This window comes from Strigops habroptila, chromosome 3 (assembly GCF_004027225.2).
Source record: "Strigops habroptila isolate Jane chromosome 3, bStrHab1.2.pri, whole genome shotgun sequence".
Taxonomy (NCBI): Eukaryota; Metazoa; Chordata; class Aves; order Psittaciformes; family Psittacidae; genus Strigops; species Strigops habroptila.
The window spans coordinates 79,762,001-79,780,545 of NC_044279.2; the positions used below are offsets into that span (position 1 = coordinate 79,762,001).

The 18,545-nt window shown below is 41.9% G+C and overlaps 1 protein-coding gene across 1 annotated transcript in view; it reads left to right on the forward strand.

Annotated features, from left to right (window-relative positions):
• The first annotated feature begins 735 nt into the window (after window positions 1-735).
• LOC115605815 (ovostatin-like) overlaps window positions 736-18,545 on the forward strand; it is a 29,583-nt gene continuing 11,773 nt past the window's right edge. The window contains exons 1-21 of the mRNA XM_030480833.1: window positions 736-800; window positions 2,439-2,622; window positions 3,301-3,457; window positions 4,057-4,109; window positions 4,601-4,621; window positions 5,264-5,432; window positions 6,614-6,698; window positions 7,411-7,528; window positions 8,210-8,330; window positions 8,549-8,658; window positions 9,718-9,876; window positions 10,655-10,882; window positions 11,098-11,155; window positions 12,184-12,329; window positions 12,733-12,882; window positions 13,531-13,701; window positions 14,276-14,396; window positions 15,144-15,237; window positions 15,951-16,179; window positions 16,769-16,895; window positions 18,108-18,229. Coding sequence (XP_030336693.1) covers window positions 736-800; window positions 2,439-2,622; window positions 3,301-3,457; window positions 4,057-4,109; window positions 4,601-4,621; window positions 5,264-5,432; window positions 6,614-6,698; window positions 7,411-7,528; window positions 8,210-8,330; window positions 8,549-8,658; window positions 9,718-9,876; window positions 10,655-10,882; window positions 11,098-11,155; window positions 12,184-12,329; window positions 12,733-12,882; window positions 13,531-13,701; window positions 14,276-14,396; window positions 15,144-15,237; window positions 15,951-16,179; window positions 16,769-16,895; window positions 18,108-18,229 — 2,688 coding nt within the window. The remainder of the gene's footprint in view (window positions 801-2,438; window positions 2,623-3,300; window positions 3,458-4,056; window positions 4,110-4,600; window positions 4,622-5,263; window positions 5,433-6,613; window positions 6,699-7,410; window positions 7,529-8,209; window positions 8,331-8,548; window positions 8,659-9,717; window positions 9,877-10,654; window positions 10,883-11,097; window positions 11,156-12,183; window positions 12,330-12,732; window positions 12,883-13,530; window positions 13,702-14,275; window positions 14,397-15,143; window positions 15,238-15,950; window positions 16,180-16,768; window positions 16,896-18,107; window positions 18,230-18,545) is intronic.

An 18,545-nucleotide genomic window follows, 5' to 3' on the forward strand; every position in this document is an offset into this window, starting at 1 on the left:
TACTAAATACTCACAAACAGGGTTGCAAGTTGCTTGATGGGGGAAGCTAGGATGGAGGGAAAAAGCAGACTGACAGACAGATGAGTGAACAAATGAAGTAATGCTATCAGATTCCTTCCCCTAGAGATATGCTCATCCTGACCACTGGCAAAAATGTTAGTCAACTAGCCAACACCATTCCTTGCTGAATGTTACTATGTGGAGTAAGAAATTTGGATTATGATTAGGAATTTCCTTCTGTGCCATACTGAATGCAGCTATAGTCTGATGTTGTATGATAACTGTCCAGGCCCCTATGCAGGCATACATTAGCACTGTGTTATGATTCCTTCTGTTTTGTGAGATGTATCTACAGGAGATCTTCACAGAACAAGGAAATACTTAAGCAGTGGCAAACACTAACAGGTTGAAACATTAAGGAACAGCCAGTGACAATGATGATAATCAGAGAGGTAGGCTTCAATAAAGCATTCAGATGGGCAGGAACCGGTTTGGCTTGCAATACCTCACAAAGCTATGTGAAATACGAGAGCTTTCCTAAGCTATTGTTTCAGGGTTCAAGGGGTGTGAGAACAGACAGCAGAGGAAGATGAATCTATGCAAATTTTATGTAGATATCTTTTGTTAGAATATGACTGAAACCATGGAGGAGGAGCACCATCTCAGGCCAGTTTAAAAGCCAGAAGACGGGCTGTCCACTTGAGATCCATCTCTCTTTCTTCTTCACGGACAGAGATGTGGTCAAGGCTTCTTCTGAGTATTCTGTCCTTGAACTGGATTGCCACGGTGTCTTCTGAACCGTAAGAGATCATACATTCTGTGTTTTTATGATAATATATTTTATTATATTTCTCTCTAGTTTATTTCTCCTAGGACACTGCTATATAATGAACTGGATGTTTGAGACCTCAGTTCTAAAATGTGTCTGAAGTGGAAGTAGATGGCATTGAAGAATGATTTAGAATGATGCTCTCCATCATAAAACTGCTATTAAATCTGATTTGAATGAAAGAAACCTAGAACTGGAGTAGATGAAGTCTTAAGTTCATGGATAAAGCGGAGAGGAGGTTCGATACTAGACTAGCAAGTGATACTAATGATCAGGATTGATATGCATCAGCAGTACAGAGAGAGCATGTTGTATGAGGAGGTGCTACAGGCCAGATAATGGCTGGTATTAGGGACTATGCTGACTGACAATGCTAATATTAGTATTAATGTAAGAATGAGTATGAAGTATTAGTATTACACCTGCTGTGCTCTGTCAATGTCCATGGCTTTATACAAACAGTTTTCAGCCACAATATTCAAAAATACATCAACATTAAAGCTTAAATCCTCTTTTCAAAAGTTTTAAAGGAAAATACTGAAAGTCAGAGGGGTTTAGCTTTCCCAGATCACTGTTCATTTCAATCATTTTACTTTTGGTCTTTGAATATCATGCAGTCTGAACTGGGCAAGTGAAAATAACAATAAAGGCAATATAAGCAAGAAAAGCTGTGGGAGAAAAAAAAAAAAAAGGGTAAGATTACAAAGAAAAGATTGTGTGATTCATGTTGTGCTGCTGCAGAACCAACCCATCAATTCTGTCATACATTATTTGAAAAGACTAATTTGGGCAGCAGAGAACCAGCAGCCAGCAACAGAAGCTTCATCAAATCTAGCAAATCTGAAGGAATGTTTTTCAGAGGAAGAATCTGGGGAAGGAAGGCTGCCCTAATTACAGAAAGCAGTATAACTAAAAAAGCCCAGTAGAAGAAAGAAGCAAAGGAAGCAACACAGGGAGAGTCATGGAAACAGAATACAGCATATAGGTTAGATTGAGCATTCTCTGAAATATTCTGCTGAATAGAAAAGCAAGATAATTTCTTGGTGCATTATGCTGATTGATTTATCGGATGTCAGTTGTTGTCTGGAGGGAGAGATGTCTAGAGAAAAAAGAAATTAAAAATTTGTTGCAACCATTAGCTAGTATTTTTGTTATTGATTTTTGGGTTTGATCTGACGACGAAACTAAGTATTACTCCTCCTATGGGAGGTTCCAGAGGTTTAAGTATACATATAGGTCATGGGAGGATAAATGCAGGTGTTGTCAGATGCTTGTCAGGTGCGTAGACAAGCCAAACACTTTAGTGATTGGAGTTGTGTAAATACCTGGAATGGAAAGGTGCAGTATCATGCTGGGTAGGAGACTGCATATAATGGTGCCTGTCTTTCAGCTCAGAAAGAGCTGTGAGGGACAAAATATTATCACCTGTACTTTCTTAGCATATTATTCAAAACTCATTGAAAGTAATGGAATTCTTTCCACTGGTTTGAGCAAGCTTTGGATCGTGTCTTAATCCACACATATGGCATTTCTGTGGTAACTGCCTCTCCTGTTTGCTCTGACTTTCCTCCATGACTGAACTCTTTGATCTGGTCTTGCCTTCTTACAGTCAGTATGTGCTACTGGTCCCGACAGTAGTGCGGAGCGACTCTCCACAGACCGCTTGTGTGCAGTTCCACAACCTCAGTGAGCCTCTGTCTCTGAGCATTGTCCTGGAATATGGCAGTATGCGGAATACTCTCTTTGAGGAATCGGTGACAAAGAATGATTTCTTCCAGTGCTGCGAGTTCAAGGTATTCTCTTTTGAAACTAGTGAAAAGGGTGTAGAAGCTGGAAATACTTCTGAGTGCAACTGTCGTTGTCAGTATGGGCAGAAGATGAAGAGTGTGGGCAGGGAATAGAATGAAAAAAGATAGACGCCTGGAAAGGCTGACAATACAGACAAGGAAAAGAAAGACATATGGGTTCTGGGGGAAAGCTGGAGAGAGACTTTCCATCTCCATTCACAGAGAGACTAGGAAAAAGCTTTTAATTGCTATCACAGGTCCATGCACCCTATGAGATTGTCAGAATTGCCAAGCTGGAGATCCCAGCTGGGACATGCTCATTCTCTTTCCCATGATTCTGCAAGATCTGTACAGATATGACAAGCAAGTTCCAAGGTTAGGGCTTCCAGAATGTAGCAGGAGAAAACATTTCAGAATTGACCTATATGATTGGGGCAACCTGCATATAGACATGAGAGGAAATGCATAGAACAGGGCATAGCTTAACTGGTGACAAATCATGGGACTTCCACAGCAGAAATTTCCAGAGACTACCTCATTGGCAAGGATGGATCTTCTCATGACTATGCATAAGCTATTTATGACTCACTTGACAGTCAGCACCTTACTCAAGAACCCTGAGCAACAGGGGATCTCAATATTTGTAATTTACCACTTTTCCTCTGGGGTTTTCTTTCTCTCCAGGTTCCTCCTGCTACCTCTGATCCCCTAGCATTCATTTCCTTCTCTGCCAAAGGCACCACAGTCAACTTGGCTGAGAGAAGATCGGTGGCGATTCAGAATGTGGATAATACTGTCTTCATCCAGACGGACAAACCTATCTACAAACCAGGGCAAAAAGGTGGTTGAGGAGTTTGAGTCAGCTAGTGAACTGAGAAACTGATTGCAAGGGTGGGGCTAGAGTGACAAAGACTTCCTTTTGTGGAATAAAAGCCCATGGACTGCAGCAGCGGTGATCTATCCCTCAGATAGTGTATAGTTGTCATCTGAATTTGGACTCATCAAAAGTCAGTGAAAAATAGAACCAATTCGCAAAATCACAAAAAATGAGTAGACTTCATGTGCTTTTACTGAGTTAATTACATTTACAGGATCTTAAGTTCTGCCAGGTTTACTGAGGTCAGTCACATAAAAAGCATCCTTCAAAATACAGAAAAAAATAGGTTAAGCTTGGAATTAATAAGCTTGATATAAAAATAAATGAAGCATGTGATTCCTGTCAATAGCTCTTTCTACTTAATTGCTAATCTAATTCAGAGTGCTGATTCCATCGTGATATTTAAATGCCAGTACTAGCTAAGATAATAAAATCTTTTCTAGTTCTCTAGGGACTCTTTAGTTCTCCCTAAAAGCCTGAGCAAACTTTGTTTCAGTTGTATGTTGAAAGTAATTTACCACTGCTAAAGTAAAGAATCCCTTTTTGTCCTGCATCTTTTTCAGTGATGTTTCGTGTGGTCAGTTTGGACACGCAGTTCAGATCTGTTCAGGAGACAGTAAGTATGAGTGATGGTCAAGATTTTTCAAGCACCCTCTTGAGATGCCTGTTCACTGAGACTCTCTCAGTTAGAAGTTGAATAAAAAGGGCCTGGGATAGGCTTCCTGATGTTTCTGGAGAAATGTTGTAATTCCTTAGCTTCACACTCCATTCTTTCCCTGCCTTAATAGAGGGCAAAGGGTCTGAAAGCACTCCTGGAAATCTCTCACAGCACTCAGATTTTGTAGTCACTTCACCTGTCCCAGGTACATAGAAAAAGACTGGATGTTTTTGTAGGAAAGAGAAATTCACAAACATGTTATCCTCTTTAAGCTATCTCTGTAATTAGAGACATGACTTGAAGTTATTTCCTGGGCCTAGTGTTCTGTAGCCAGAGAAAGCAGTTCACAGCCTTCTTTATGTTCTAGTATTTCTCAAGCTCCACAGCTAATTTCTTGATGTTCTGACTTCTTCTTTTTTTTTTTTTTTTTTTTTTTCCCCCTCCTCCAGTATCCCCGAATCACCGTTACGGTAAGAGGTGCAATGTGGTGCTTTGGAAGGGCTATGCTTTATCATTCCCCATAGTGTCAGTAGCTGAGGGAGACTCATCCAGAGCACACCGTCTAAAGCCAATGGACATGAGGGTGAACAGTGACAGTACCCATTATCAAATACTAGAGGAGAAGAAATCAGCACAACTGAAGATGTTAGTTGGAGGTGGCATGGGGTTGTTGCTGAGTCTTTCATTAGGATTCAAATAAGTTTAGTGTAGTCTTCCTTTGGTAGGACTACAGGAAATGGTCTGGTGAAATAGTTTCATTCTCATACAGGAATAATAACTCCCTGAAATGTCATATTCTGATGGGGAACACGCTAGCAATGAACCAGTCTTCTACCACATTTCACATCACACTTTCTAAAGGAGGCAAGCATAATATTCCTGTTTTACAGGAGGAGTTGAGTCAGAAAGACTTATGCTAGAAATGCTACGGATAAACAACCTGAGTCCCAAGCAAGTACTATTCCTGGATGATCTGAGATCGTCTTGCAGTGTAGCTAGTTTCCAGCTAGGGAAGGTCAGAGCACATCATGCACTTAGCCAATATGCTAGGATACAAAACTGGAAAGAAGGCAAGGAAACAAGAAAAAGGGTACATCTCTCCCCCTCTCCAGGATCCAGAGCAAAACAAGATCTTCCAGTGGTTGGAGGTCACATCTAAGCATGGAATTGTCCAGCTCTCCTTTCCGCTAATTCCAGAGCCTATTCTGGGGTCCTATCGCATCACTGTGGAGAAAAAGTCAGGTGAAAAAGAGGACCAGTTCTTCACAGTGAAAGAATATGGTAAGCAAAGGCTGTAAACTGTCCTGCACCAGCAGTGAGGCTAGCTCTTCCTAACTCAAAAAGGAGCTGCAAGTGCAAAGTTTACGTGCTTTGAGTTCTCTCCTTCATGCCTGAGAGAGACATGGGGAGAGCTGTGTAGAGAAAGTGAAGGTGAGAAAGGAAAAAAGAAATACTGAAAAGGGCAGCATTTTTCAGGAATTAAGTTAGGACTCCTATTTGTTTCTGGACTTGACACAGAGTCACTGTGTGGCTTTGGGATCCACATCCTATGACTCAGGCCTTACACTCCCCATCTGAAAGGAGGAATCAGGCCTGCCTGTTTTTTGTTGAGGTCATCACCATATGAACAGCACTAGGCTAAAATATGCAGAGAAATCTGAAGATGTTATCTATCAAGCAGATATGTCATGAGAGGTACTGGGTTGTTCGTGTGGGGGATGGGTAGCCAGTGGAAATGCAAGATGGAAAACAGTGGGTAGTGGACATGCCAAACCTCATGTAGTCATCTGCTTACTCTCTGGAATAGACTATATCAAGAAAGTTGCTAGGTTTGTTTTGATCTTACAAGTTTTCTCATCTTATAGTGGCAGGTTTTCCTTAGCAGTCCCCAGGGTAGGCTTGGAGAACTCTCAGTTGTTTGGGTTTTCTGTAAGAGCAGTAAAGCACCTTTTCTGTTTACCCTTCGTAGCTCTTTCATGTCTTCCAGTCTCCTGTGTACAGGTTTGCAAGAATAATGCCTTTTCCAGCTATGTTGTCATTATTACTGGTGACCCAAGACAGAAGATAAGCTGAAAAGAGAGAGTGGCAGTGACCTATTTGATTGTACTATTTTGCTTAATTTGTTGCCTTTCTCCTTCAATGGGGCTGGATTGCATAATAACTTCTGTTCTCCAGGGCTTAACTGGTTTGAGACATCAGCATTACTCCCACCTTTCTTTTGAATAAAATGTACAGCCAGTTAGTGATTTCTCACAATTCCTACTCTGCCTGTTATTATTACTACTATGATTGTTACTATCTTACAGCCAGCTCCTAGGTAGACTTTTCTTTGAACTATTTCCTCTCCCTTCTTGGTGAAAATGCCTTTGCCAACTGGTTTGGTTTTTTTTAACTGTCTTCTACACACACACCTGCCTCTGGCATATAACTACTGATCAGTCATATTCATATTGCATTTCCAGTGCTGCCAAAATTTGAAGTGGCAACCAGTGTGCCGAAGAGGATTTCTTTCTTTGATGAAGAAATTAGGGTGAATGTTTGTGCTTCGTAAGTATCAGAGCTGAGAACAACACATCTGTGCACACGAAACATGGGATAGAGGATGGTGTGCTGTGCTGGGAAGCAGGGCCCCTGCTGCTGCTGATTCAGAGTATGGGTTACAGCAGTTCTTCCTTTAGCTATGACTTCCATGACATGCAATATAAGTCTCTTCCTACTACACAGCAAAATTAGAACTCAAGGAGTCAGTGTGTGTCTGATAGTTTAAAGATAGCAAGCAGTACATACGTGCTAGCTGTTGTGTTTTATTATTACAGAAAAAGAGAGAAATAGGACAGGGGTGTCTGTCATTAAGATTGATGGCTGTGATACAGCCAAAGGGCAGGGTGAGCATGAGCTAAAGGGGAGAATAGGGATCTTTCTGCAATTCATCCTTCTTTGCATAAGGCACTAACAAGAAAAAGCAAGCAGCAGGGTATGAATATCCCAACCTGAGTCCAGCACCACTTTCCAGCTTCATTCACTGAAGAATGACTACATCAAGACCATGGTAAAACAGGCTTTTTTAACAAGATGCCAGAAACAGCCTAAAAGTACTTGAAGGTAGTTCTGCTGGCGCTAACTGGTCCTAATTCCCCCTTGCTCTTCTGTCTATGCCCTGGACACTCCTGGGGGGTTTAGAGTCTGCGTTATTCTGCAATCTTTGCAGATTTCATGCTAAGTCCACATGATTGGATTCTTGTGTCTTTTCCTCTCCTAGGTACACTTATGGCCAACCAGTGCAAGGGAATGCCCGAATCAATGTGTGTCAGCAGCACTTTTACAGTCCACGATGTGAGCAAAACCAGAAAGAAACCTGTGAAGCAGTCACTGGACTGGTATGACACAGGGCAAGGCTTTTCTTCCCAGTCAGCTTTACTACCCACCATGTAGCAGAGTATTTGGTGGCCTTATTCATTTCCTGGGGAACACCAGAGAGATAATCTCGGAGGCATGCTTTTTCTCATGTCTCACTGTGCTGAAAGTGCTGAAAGACCATGAAAGTAGTTTTTACTGATGACCTTATTAGGAGACTTCAGTTCTTCCCTCAGAAAGAGTCAGTAGGAGGGATGGAAGCTTATGAAAATATCATTTGTGATCATTTCTAAAACACTGGATCTGTGTTCTTACCAAATCTAATCAGCAGACCTATACTGGGAGTCTCTGAGGACACTTAATGCTAAACTAATGATTAATTTCTCCACTAGATCAAAGTGCTCTGGTCAGAGTTCAAGCATCATGCAGCATGGGTTTAAGATGGAGCATGAGCATAAGACAGGACTAGGGGGAATGAGGAGAGAGGCCTCCAGCTGCAAAGGTAAATGGTATTGAAACAATGATGTAGGAAGGGAGCCAGGGAGTGAGAAATGTAATATCGGAAGGGAGCGAGTAGAAAGGAAGAACTGAAGAAGATTTGAGCAGAGACAATGAGGCTCTTCAGAGACCCACTAACACAGAATCAGAAGTAATTTTCCAAACCTTGATAAAAATGGGCTTTCCCCTTTGTGTTCTGTTTCCAGCTGGGGAAGGATGGCTGCCTCAACACTGTAATCTCCGTCAAAACATTCCAGCTCTACCGCAGCTATGCCAGGATGTATACCAGCCTCAATGTAGAAAGCATTGTCACTGAAAATGGGACAGGTAATACCAAATGGAGGTTGGGAGTAGCTGATTAAAGCTAACAGGTGGTACTTTCTGAAAGGAATCTCCTGGATCCTGATCTGTGCAGCAAACAATCACCATTTTCTGCGTAGCTCTCCCACCAGAACATCACTGCTCCATATAGCTTTTCAAAGGAAATAGTTTTCAGGCCAGCCTGATTTCTGTTTCTTCCCCTTTATACTGTCTGTGTCTCACAGGTATCCAGACGAAAAGCAATGACTATGTTGCAGTCAACCAAGAAAATGACAGAGTGAGGTTTAAGAATATGGATCTCTATTACAAGAGAGGAATTCCTTACTATGGTGAGGTGGGTGCCTGGAAGGACACATTTAGATCAAAACTCCCTGAGGTCCAGCATGACGGTCCGTGTATTGCCCTATTTATGGCTATCCCTTGACTCTGTGCTGACAACTTCCCATGATAATGCTGAATAACAGTAACTGCTGCATAATTCTCTTACTACGTTAGATGCTCCTAGAGAAAATAAGAACATGATATCATACCTAGACTGTTGGGGTCTCTCTTCTGCCATGCTTAGAGAATGCCTAAAAGGTGGGTAAGTGAAAGGTCGGATGAGCGGTTATAAGAGTCTACAAGAAACTACTTTAGCAACAGCTATGCCTAAACTGAAGGTAGAATTTTCCTTGTGTTATATCACACAGTCCCAGGGATGTTTACTTAAAGCAGCAAAGTAAAAGGTGTTGAAGCATACTCCGACTTCTTAGCAACCTGCACAAGCAGGATAAACCCAGGCACAGAAAGGAGGATGAGCTGTACAGCATCATACTGATATGCAGTGGGGACAGAGGGTATTAACAGGTGCCTAGGAACTGGGAAGCGCTCCTGAGCTGCGCAGATTACCTGTAGCCATGAAGTCATCTAATTGCTTTAGGTTTGTTAATCAGTGCTCTCCAGACAGTACAAACTCTGGAGTCCCTCTGTTTCTCTTTGCTCAGAAAGGGTGAGGATGCCGTAAGTGTTCCATCCACCATCTCTCACTCAGTGGTCTTTATCTTACGTGATGGCCCATGGAACTAATGGTCACCAAAAAGAAAGAGAGTATTTATCATTAAAAAAATTTGTTCCATGAGATCATGTATGTATACAATTCCTTCTCCCACTGTTACATATAGTTTGTCCTTGCACTGATGGCAATTGCCTGCCTTAGCCTGTGACAGAACTCCTGCTTCTTCAAAATATTGAAGGAGCATTTGCCTCTTAAATACACATAATTCTTGATTTCTCCTCCCTGCAGTTGTCCTCAGTGCTTAAGTGAGTGTCCTCTGGTAAGCAGAGCATTTCCCATTGTTTTTTTGGTGTTGGTTTGGTTTTTTTTCTGAATCCCTTGGGTATTCTTTATGTTCAGATCACTGTGACAGATGTGGATGGCAAGCCCCTTGCTGGTAGGACTGTCCTGCTGGAGCTCAATGAAGAATATCTAGCCAACTATACCACCAACAAGAACGGCACTGCTGCTTTTTCCATAGACACGTCCGACTTCTTTGATCCCAGTTTTAAGTTGAGAGTAAGTAAATACAGGCTTCAGTCTAATTCCTGAAAAAAATACTTCATTGGAGAGAGGGATTAGAAGCAATCTGGTAAGTGCTGGCAGGATTCTTTCAGATGAGGAAAACAGGCAGTCAGTCTACCAACACCTGAAACTAATATGAGAAAGTACCAATGCCTGAGAAGTGGCAGACTGCACCCCAGGAATGTTTGGGCTGCAGTGATCTTCAGCAGCTACTTGCTATTTCCTTTGCTCAGAAGCCCTTTCTGCAGCCCTCTTCTTTCTCTGTGCACTAGAGGACCTTCATCACAGACTGCCATATCTTCCCCACCCAGCCTGGATGCACACCAGCCTCTTTCCCTGCTGCTGCCTGCTTCCCTGCATTTCTGCTGGCAGAGAAAGGCTCATGCTTGTTGCTACCACATGGTCTTCTCATGTTGTCATGCCTTTTCTCTGGTGTGATGGGAACAGCCGAGAAAAAGAACAATGCCATTCTAACTCACAAGAAGTCCAAACAGTTTATACGACCTGTCCCAAGCCTGCAAGAATCTGAAAAAACCTCCCTACTGCAATGTGCCATAGGTGTCTGGATACATTAAGATGTCCAGAAGGTCCCCTGCTCTGGACTGGTGAAGCACAAATTTTTCACGCCAGCTCTTGCTTTTGGCTTAAATGGCCCCAGAAGTCAGCTTCCCGACAGAATATTTTAGCAGGAAGATGCTTTTGCCTCCTCACCTGCCTCCTATTTTTTTATTTTCCATTTTGTTGATTCTTCATCTATGACTCCTCTGCATAGGTCAGGCAGGCACCAGATGACTGTGCAGACTTCTTCATCTGGAGGAATGATAATGAGCCCCAAGCCTTATTCTTTGTCCGGCGTTTCTACTCGCGGACGAACAGCTTTGTGAAAATTGAGCCAGTGAAGGAGAAGCTCAGCTGTGGCCAACAGCAAAAAATCAACGTTCACTATATCCTGAACAAAGGGAGCTACAGGAATGCTGAGCACACAAACTTCTACTATGTGGTAAGTGCTACCGTGACTCCCAAAACATCTCTTTTCTTTTACTTTCTGCTGAACATCATAGAAGGCAGAAATCTCCAGACCAAACAGTGGTTACAGATCACAGCTTGATTTGATGGCCTTTGAAGCCTCTCAGAACACTACTCAAAATCAGTGATTTCATGGGGGAAGGGTGAAGGTGCTTTTGATCCTGTCTCACGAGTTTTTTCTATGCCCAGGTGATGACAAAAGGAAAAATTATTCTCAGTGGCCAGAAGCAAGTGAACATCTCTGGTGGTAAGTTCTAGAGTGTATTACTACTGATACTTCAGAGCACCTTTCTGAACCCTAGAGCATTAGTAAGTTTTGTAAGAAGGCATGAAAGCAGAGAACTACAGCTATATCAGGTACTTGTTGTTAAACCCCATCACCTGTCACCACTCACAGTATTGTTCGCTTTTGCTGCAGCATCTAGCCAATCCCCTGTATCATAATCAAATTTATCTTGCTAGTTGAAAGATAAAAAACTTCGTTGTGACCAAACAGAAAGAATGTAACCTTCTTCTATTTTATTTCTTGCCAAGGAATATTTATAGGTTCATAGTTATTCTGTGACATCCTAATCTTCTTCCAATCCTAATTAGAAGTTTAAAACTTTTTAAAGTTAGAAAATAAGAGGTATCCCATTTGACATGGATATTTAGCAGTTAAGTGCTTGTAATTCATTGCACTTTCAGAAGTCTTCAAATGTGATCCTACCAATCACAGCAAACTGAACTTCTTTCTTTCATTGTTAAAAACTTATTTTCTTGCAGAAGCTCGTCTGTATCTAGCTTTCAGTAGGTGGCTTAAGTAAGCCTCGCTCCACATACAGGACTTGTTTAGTACTTGCCATCTTTGGTCTCAAGCTTAATTTCCAGGCCCTGTTCTAGTAGGTGTCATCCATGTAGATAAAAACTTTGTATTTCTTAGTGTTAAGAGAGCTCTCCCTTAGCTCAGGAGATTGGCCTATCTTCTCTGGTATAGGACATTCTAGATTTGAGATCCAAAGGCAATCATGCACGGAGTTCCTTGTCAAACTTCTACTCAGCTCAGACCCCTCTCTGCAAAGCACCCTGCTTTCATTACTTTCCAGTTTATATCTGTTGTCTTGCTGATGGGAGCTGTTCCTCAACCACTGCAAGATGAATCTTCCAATATCCAACTTTCCTGTTATTTAAAGGTGCTGGTAGGTCATGAATAAATATGTGGTCCTTCCACCAAACCTGAGTTTGTCTAATCCCTTTTGTTGGCTTCTTGTTCCCTGTTCCATGTTCCTTCCACAGCTCCCAGAGGTATATTCTCCATCACATTGACTGTCACCGAGAAGCTTGCCCCCAGTGCCAGACTGTTGCTCTACACAGTGCATCCTCATGGGGAGATAGTGGCTGACAGCTCTTGGATACAGAGCGATGTATGCTTCAAAAACAAGGTGAAAGTGTTTGCTTCCTTATCAAGGGCTGTATCAGCCGGCTCTTTGATGTGAGAACAGTTAGGGAATGACTTCATCAAAAGCCCTGCACTCGGGATGGCCTTTAGGAATGGAAAAGGTACAGATGTGCGTGGGAACATGAGGAGCTGTCCCTGGAGTTGACATGTATTCTCAGACTCAGGAAAAAAGTTCTGAGTGGAGCGGGGAGATTACAGAGTGGAGGTGACTGGGATTACAGAGGTTGTGAATTTTTACAGAACAGGTATTCAGAAGGGCCATCTAGCGGCAGGAGCTTTGCTCTCCAGAGAACAGAGTGAGTGCTGGTGAAAGGTGGGATCTAGGTCTATGTGCCAAGCTGATTCTCCTAATTTCTGTGTGATTGACTTGATTTATTCATTTCCAGCTCCAGCTCGAGTTCTCTGAGAAGCAGGGTCTCCCCGGCTCTAAAGTCAGTCTCCACCTTAAAGCTGCTGCCAACTCCTACTGTGCCCTGCGAGCTGTAGATCAGAGCGTCCTTCTTCTTCAGCCTGCACGAGAGTTATCTGCTGAGAGAGTAAGCCACATCCCAGGTCCTGTGTTCTTTTGACCTAGGGACATCCAGAGTGACATTCTAATTCCCAACCCTTATGTCTCTCCTGCTGTCTGTATTTTCACTTTTCCCTTGGAAACAGACATCTCAGTGATTAAAGAAAGGTCTATGGCAGTTGTATACCTCAAAGACAGAAATTCATAGCGGAACATTTACTTTTGGAAAGCATGGCCATGTAAGACATATCCCAGGAGTATGTCTAATGTAAATCCTTGAAAGCATAGTTGCATAGCTCCTCCTCCCTTGGGAGTGATTATGTCAAAATTCCATTTTATGACTCAAATAGGCCTTGAGCTCAGAACAAAAGCTGTATATATCAGCTAGTATCTTGTTGGACTCCTGTTTCCTGTTTGCATAACTCAGGGACATAACTCTGTGCCTTTTGCTCGAGTTTACCCCACAAAGCTATTGCAGCTCAGAAGGAGAATGGTAGAGTCCAGTCCTTCTTATGTATCACCAGCCAAATTGTTTATTCATTCCCAGTTAGGCAACACTAGGCAAAGCCACCACAGTCTACGGGATTGTGCAGGGGCCATCATAAGCTTTGCATATATGTGCTTTTTCACCTGAGTGGGACCTTCCTTGTGTTCACTAGTTGTTCTAACCTCTCAGGTGTACTATCAACTTCGTGTGAGTGATTTATATGACTATTACTACAATGGGCTCAACCTGGACGATGGCAAGCCAGAGGCATGTACCCCAATCAAAACCACCTTTTTTGACGGCTTGTACTATGAACCTGTGAATGTCAGTCGTGATGGTGATGTCTACAGGATTTTCAGGGTATGTGCTCTGTGTGGTTCTTTAAGTGGGAGGTATTCCGGAAGAATTCATGCACATTAGCATTCAACTTTCTCAGGTGGTGTTCTAACTACTAAGAGAAGGCATGTGATGCCTGGATCTGCCTAAAGTTTCCAAACTCCCAGTTTCTGCCTTCATATCCCCCCTTCTTCAGGAAGCCTGAAAATCACTACTAGATACATTCACTGGGATCGTGCCTGAACTTCAGTACATATTTCCTAAGCAGGACCATGGCCTTGGCTCATGATGTCAGGCATTCCTAGTAAAGATCTGAGTTTGTGATGTAGGCCGCTTGGTTCCTGTTGCACTTGCCTCCGTTCTCCACTTGCCCTATAGGCTAAGATGCAGCATAAGTCCCATCATCACTGATCTTCACAGGGCACCAAGTATCACTGCTCCATAAGAAAGACAGAGAGAGTGTAGAGGAAGAGTTGTGATGTTCAGGGTTGCAAGGGTGGGATTTGGGGAGGGAGGAGAGAGATGAGGTATGATAACCCAGATAGGAAAATTGGCATGCACTGCTGCCTAGTGACATGATCGATTCCTTCACATACAGGATATGGGCCTGAAGGTTTTCACCAACTCTGTGCTACGGAAGCCAGTTCTGTGCAATGAAGACAAATCAGATATGGAAGATTACCCTGTCTATTTTGACCATGCTGGTGGCTATGCTTCAGGTAAAAGAAGGCACATACTGTATCTCCAGTCCCAGTCTTCTTGCTCTTTAAAACTGTTGCCTTTATAAGATAACAACCAGCATGTTGAAGGTTGGGTTTTTTTGTTGTTTTTTTTTTTTTTTTTCCCAATAATCTGTGTCCCAGTTTGCTTTTAGTAATCTCTTTCTGACATTCCTTGCAGTAGAGTCAATTCTCTCTTACTTAGGAACTCTGAGGTACCTCCATGCTAAATGACTTTTTGGACATTACAAGTGAGTCCATGGCAAAACTGGAGAGCAAACCTTGGTTCCTAGTATCAGAGCTGTAGTTTAACTATATGGAAAAAAAAAAAGTAGTTTTAACTACTGAACAGGGTAAAAATGATTGAGGTCTCAGAGAAGTCTGTAAAGCATTATAAGCTTTAGTGACAATGCTGACTACTGTTGTCCATTTGCAAATCAAAGAGAGAGAGTGGTAGAGGACGGGGAACATGCCTTTCTAACTGGATGATGAGACCTTTCAGTATGAAATGAAGTGAAATGTCTAGTGAAATAGATAAGTTTTCTAGTATTTTCCCATGGGAAAAGGGAGTAGATAGGAAATGGTTTGTTCACATACCCTGTATCTGTTAGAATTCTCCTTTCTTATGGAAAAAGAATGAGAAAATGCTCAAACAGGATACTTGCGTTCATTTACGGTGTTAAGCATGTCTGACAGCAGTTCAGATTCTTCTGGACTGACCTTTCTAATATTATACTTTAACCATAGACAATATTCTAGATGAGACAAGGATTCTTTCTGGAGTTAACACTGTTCGAAAATTCTTCCCTGAGACCTGGATTTGGGATCTGCTTCATACCAAGTACGTATTTTTATCTTCACTTCTTACAGTATGGTTTCGAGTTTATACATGTTGCTAAAATGAATTCTGGGCAGAAGCCATGGAACATATGTCTGCTTTGTAGATTCAGGTCTCCTTTTCCCATCTTGATCAATGACTGTTGAGATCTCAACCTTGCACACAATGTCAAACCTACCTGAAGTGTGAATAACGTATGTTCTGTGCTCTTTCCCACATCCTTCTGCTGTGGAGAAATAATAAGGGCTAAAAGTAAAATAAAAGCATTTGTTTTGGAGAAAGCAGGAGCAAAAGTTGTTGTGTTTCTTCCAATGTTTAATTCAGCAGCAGAAAACTCAGGTTATTTTGGTTATCTTTCCAGGCTATCATAGCATCTGCAATAAGAATATCTCCATCTTAACTATGCATCCAGGGGCTGTTCTAGAACATTAATCCAAATGTATTGGTTCTAATCTATATGTTAGGGGATTATGGTATTTAAACAAATTATATTTCTAAATTTAAAAAGCTGAATATTCTTCCAAGTGCTTTTCAACATGTAGTTCACCAGCACCTTCATCTTTACTTTCAGCTTTTTTTTTTTTTAAAATATAGAAAGGTATCTTGCAGAAGTGAGAGGAAAACATTAGTACTAACTCAACTAGGGAGCCAATTCTATAATTTGCCTTTAAAATACCAAAGATAATTTCTTACGCTGTTTTTCTTGTTTTCCTCAGTTCCAGTGGAGAGGTCAATGTCTTTTACACCATTCCTGACACCATCACAGAATGGAAAGCCAGTGCATTCTGCATGCAGGATGATGCTGGTTTTGGCATCTCTTCACCTGTTTCATTGACAGCATTCCAACCATTCTTTGTGGATCTCACCTTGCCATACTCTGTCATTCGAGGGGAAAAATTTAATTTAATAGCCAATGTCTTCAATTACCTCAACAAATGCATCCAGGTATATCAAGTTTCCTTTTACTTCCTATATGTTTTGTCTATTTCTTAGACATCCTGGCATTCTCCTGCATAATGCACCACAAATGCAGAAACAAGTGTCTAACTTACACTTCAGCCTTATACGTTACTCTATTACCCTCTCTCCCTGGACACATGCCTGTGTCATAACACTAGGAAAATGTGGCTGATGATAACAATGGCTGGTCCACAGAAGATAAGAACTTGATCCTTATCCCTATATAATTTACTACTTCTTTTTGCCTCTGAAGGAGGAACTGGAACATGGAGTTTGAGTACTGTGCTATGCAAAACACAATACATGCTAAGTATGTTGTATGTAGCAGTAACTCATAAGATGACTTGACTAATTGGCACAGACACCTTGGTGTACTTCTGGGAAACCGTTACTGACAGTGGACAGAAAAGAGACAGGTTTGCCACTTCCTCAGAGAAATGCCCTGTCCTCCCGTCCTGGTACCATCCCACAGATTCAGATGACAGTTTCTCTAGGAGGTCTCCCTTGCTCTGCAGCCTAGCTTTAGGGACAGCCTACTTCATTTGTAATCTTTCTCCTTCTTTCTTTGTCTCAGGTCAGTGCCATACTGGCAAAGTCGAGTGACTACAAGGCAGAAATCCTTTCACCAGAGGGCAACACAGCAAAGGTGTGTGCCAATGAAAGAAAAACTTATATTTGGGCAGTTAGCCCCCAAAAACTCGGTAAGTTTGTCTTTTCATCACATTGATATATCCCTGTTTGATCTTTCCTCTTCTTTTACTACCACCCTTTAATGCAGTATCAATAACCCACAAGCAGGTGTTTCTGGACAGCTCCATTTATTGCTCCATGAATTTAGTATTGGATCTCTGCTAAAGCTCCCTTAGACACACTGGATGAGCAGTGAATTGTTCTGACGTTTTATCTCTTCTGATTTTTGGTATTTAATTTCCTGTCCATTTTAGGACTAACTCTTCACTTCCCACATTATGTATGAAATACTGGCGGAATTTCATGTGCTCATGATCTTTCAGCTGACACTTTTGCGCTTAAGCTGGTGTATTCAGTAAGAATAAAATTTGCTTGTAATTTTGGATTGGATTTCCAACAGGCAAAGACGACATTGCTCCTCCCCAATTTTACAGTTGTGTCAATTCACACTGCCTTCAAGTCAATAGTGTCTTTTAAAAAAAGCAGTTATAACAGCATGCATAAGTGCCCCAGAAGTTGAAGTACGAAAAGCTTTTAAGTAGCAAAGATTCTTCTCAAAATGAACCACCGATGTACCTTTTCTTTAAAAGGTAGTTTCTAAAATCCTATAGTCAGTGTGAGTGATTTCCTTCAAACTCACTGAGAAAGATGCAAAGTTATAGTGAGATGAAAACTGGATATGCAGCAAAATAATATTGCAGAGCTGAAAAAAAAAGCTGTTTTTTCTCCCTCGTAACTCTGATAGTGCATTTTTTTCCCAAGTAAAAAGCTGCTTTGGATTTCCAGTTTGCAATGATTAAAGGGGTGAAGTGAGCAACACCTGCATAGCTATTCACTAGAGGGTTGCTCCTCAGTGTTGTCCCTCAGTTACCAAATTCCATCAGAAGGAAAGATGCAGCAGAGCTATAACTATTGCAACAATGCTCTAGGCCAGAGAAAACTCAGCACGAGGCTAAGAGAGGTGGAAACTGATAGTGAATACCGTCATTTTTTTGTCCAGGATCACCCCTATTTCATTCCTTGTACTAGGGCCCCAATCAACCACTCCTTGCCACTAGCGGACAGATGTGGAACCTTCATGAAATTTGTTTCTACTGAGCTGCCTTCAGAGAGAATACGTTTCTCAGCAGTTCATCAGCCCAGAAGAGGCAGTGAAAACCAGGGATAGCTGTAGACGTTGAAGATAGATAACTCTTTTCTTGTGTTGGTGGGTGGCTTTCCAGGTGAGGTGAAATTCACAATTATTGCTGAGGCCAAACTGAGTACTGGAAGTACTGGAAACAGCACATTCCCAGAAGAGGCGACAATTCACAGGGACACCCTGATTCAAACTCTGCTTGTTGAGGTACAGTAGGAAATCTGAACATGCTTTCTGCTCTGTGGGAACTGCAATTCCTATAGTTGTGAATTAGAAGCAGTTAGCTAGTGTGAGGAGGCAAGTCAGCTGACACAGATGAAGCTGTGTAGGCTGCTTCACATGAAAATAAGAGTGTAAATCACAACAATCAGTGGCATCCACTGTCTTCCTGCCACTGTCTCCTTCCTGGGATCATTAGCATACATGCTCTGACACCCCACAGATGTCAGTAGAGATGTAGCCAGAAGGGAGGAAATTCCATACCTTACCTAAAAATGCCTTTAGCCTGTGACTCTGATACTGT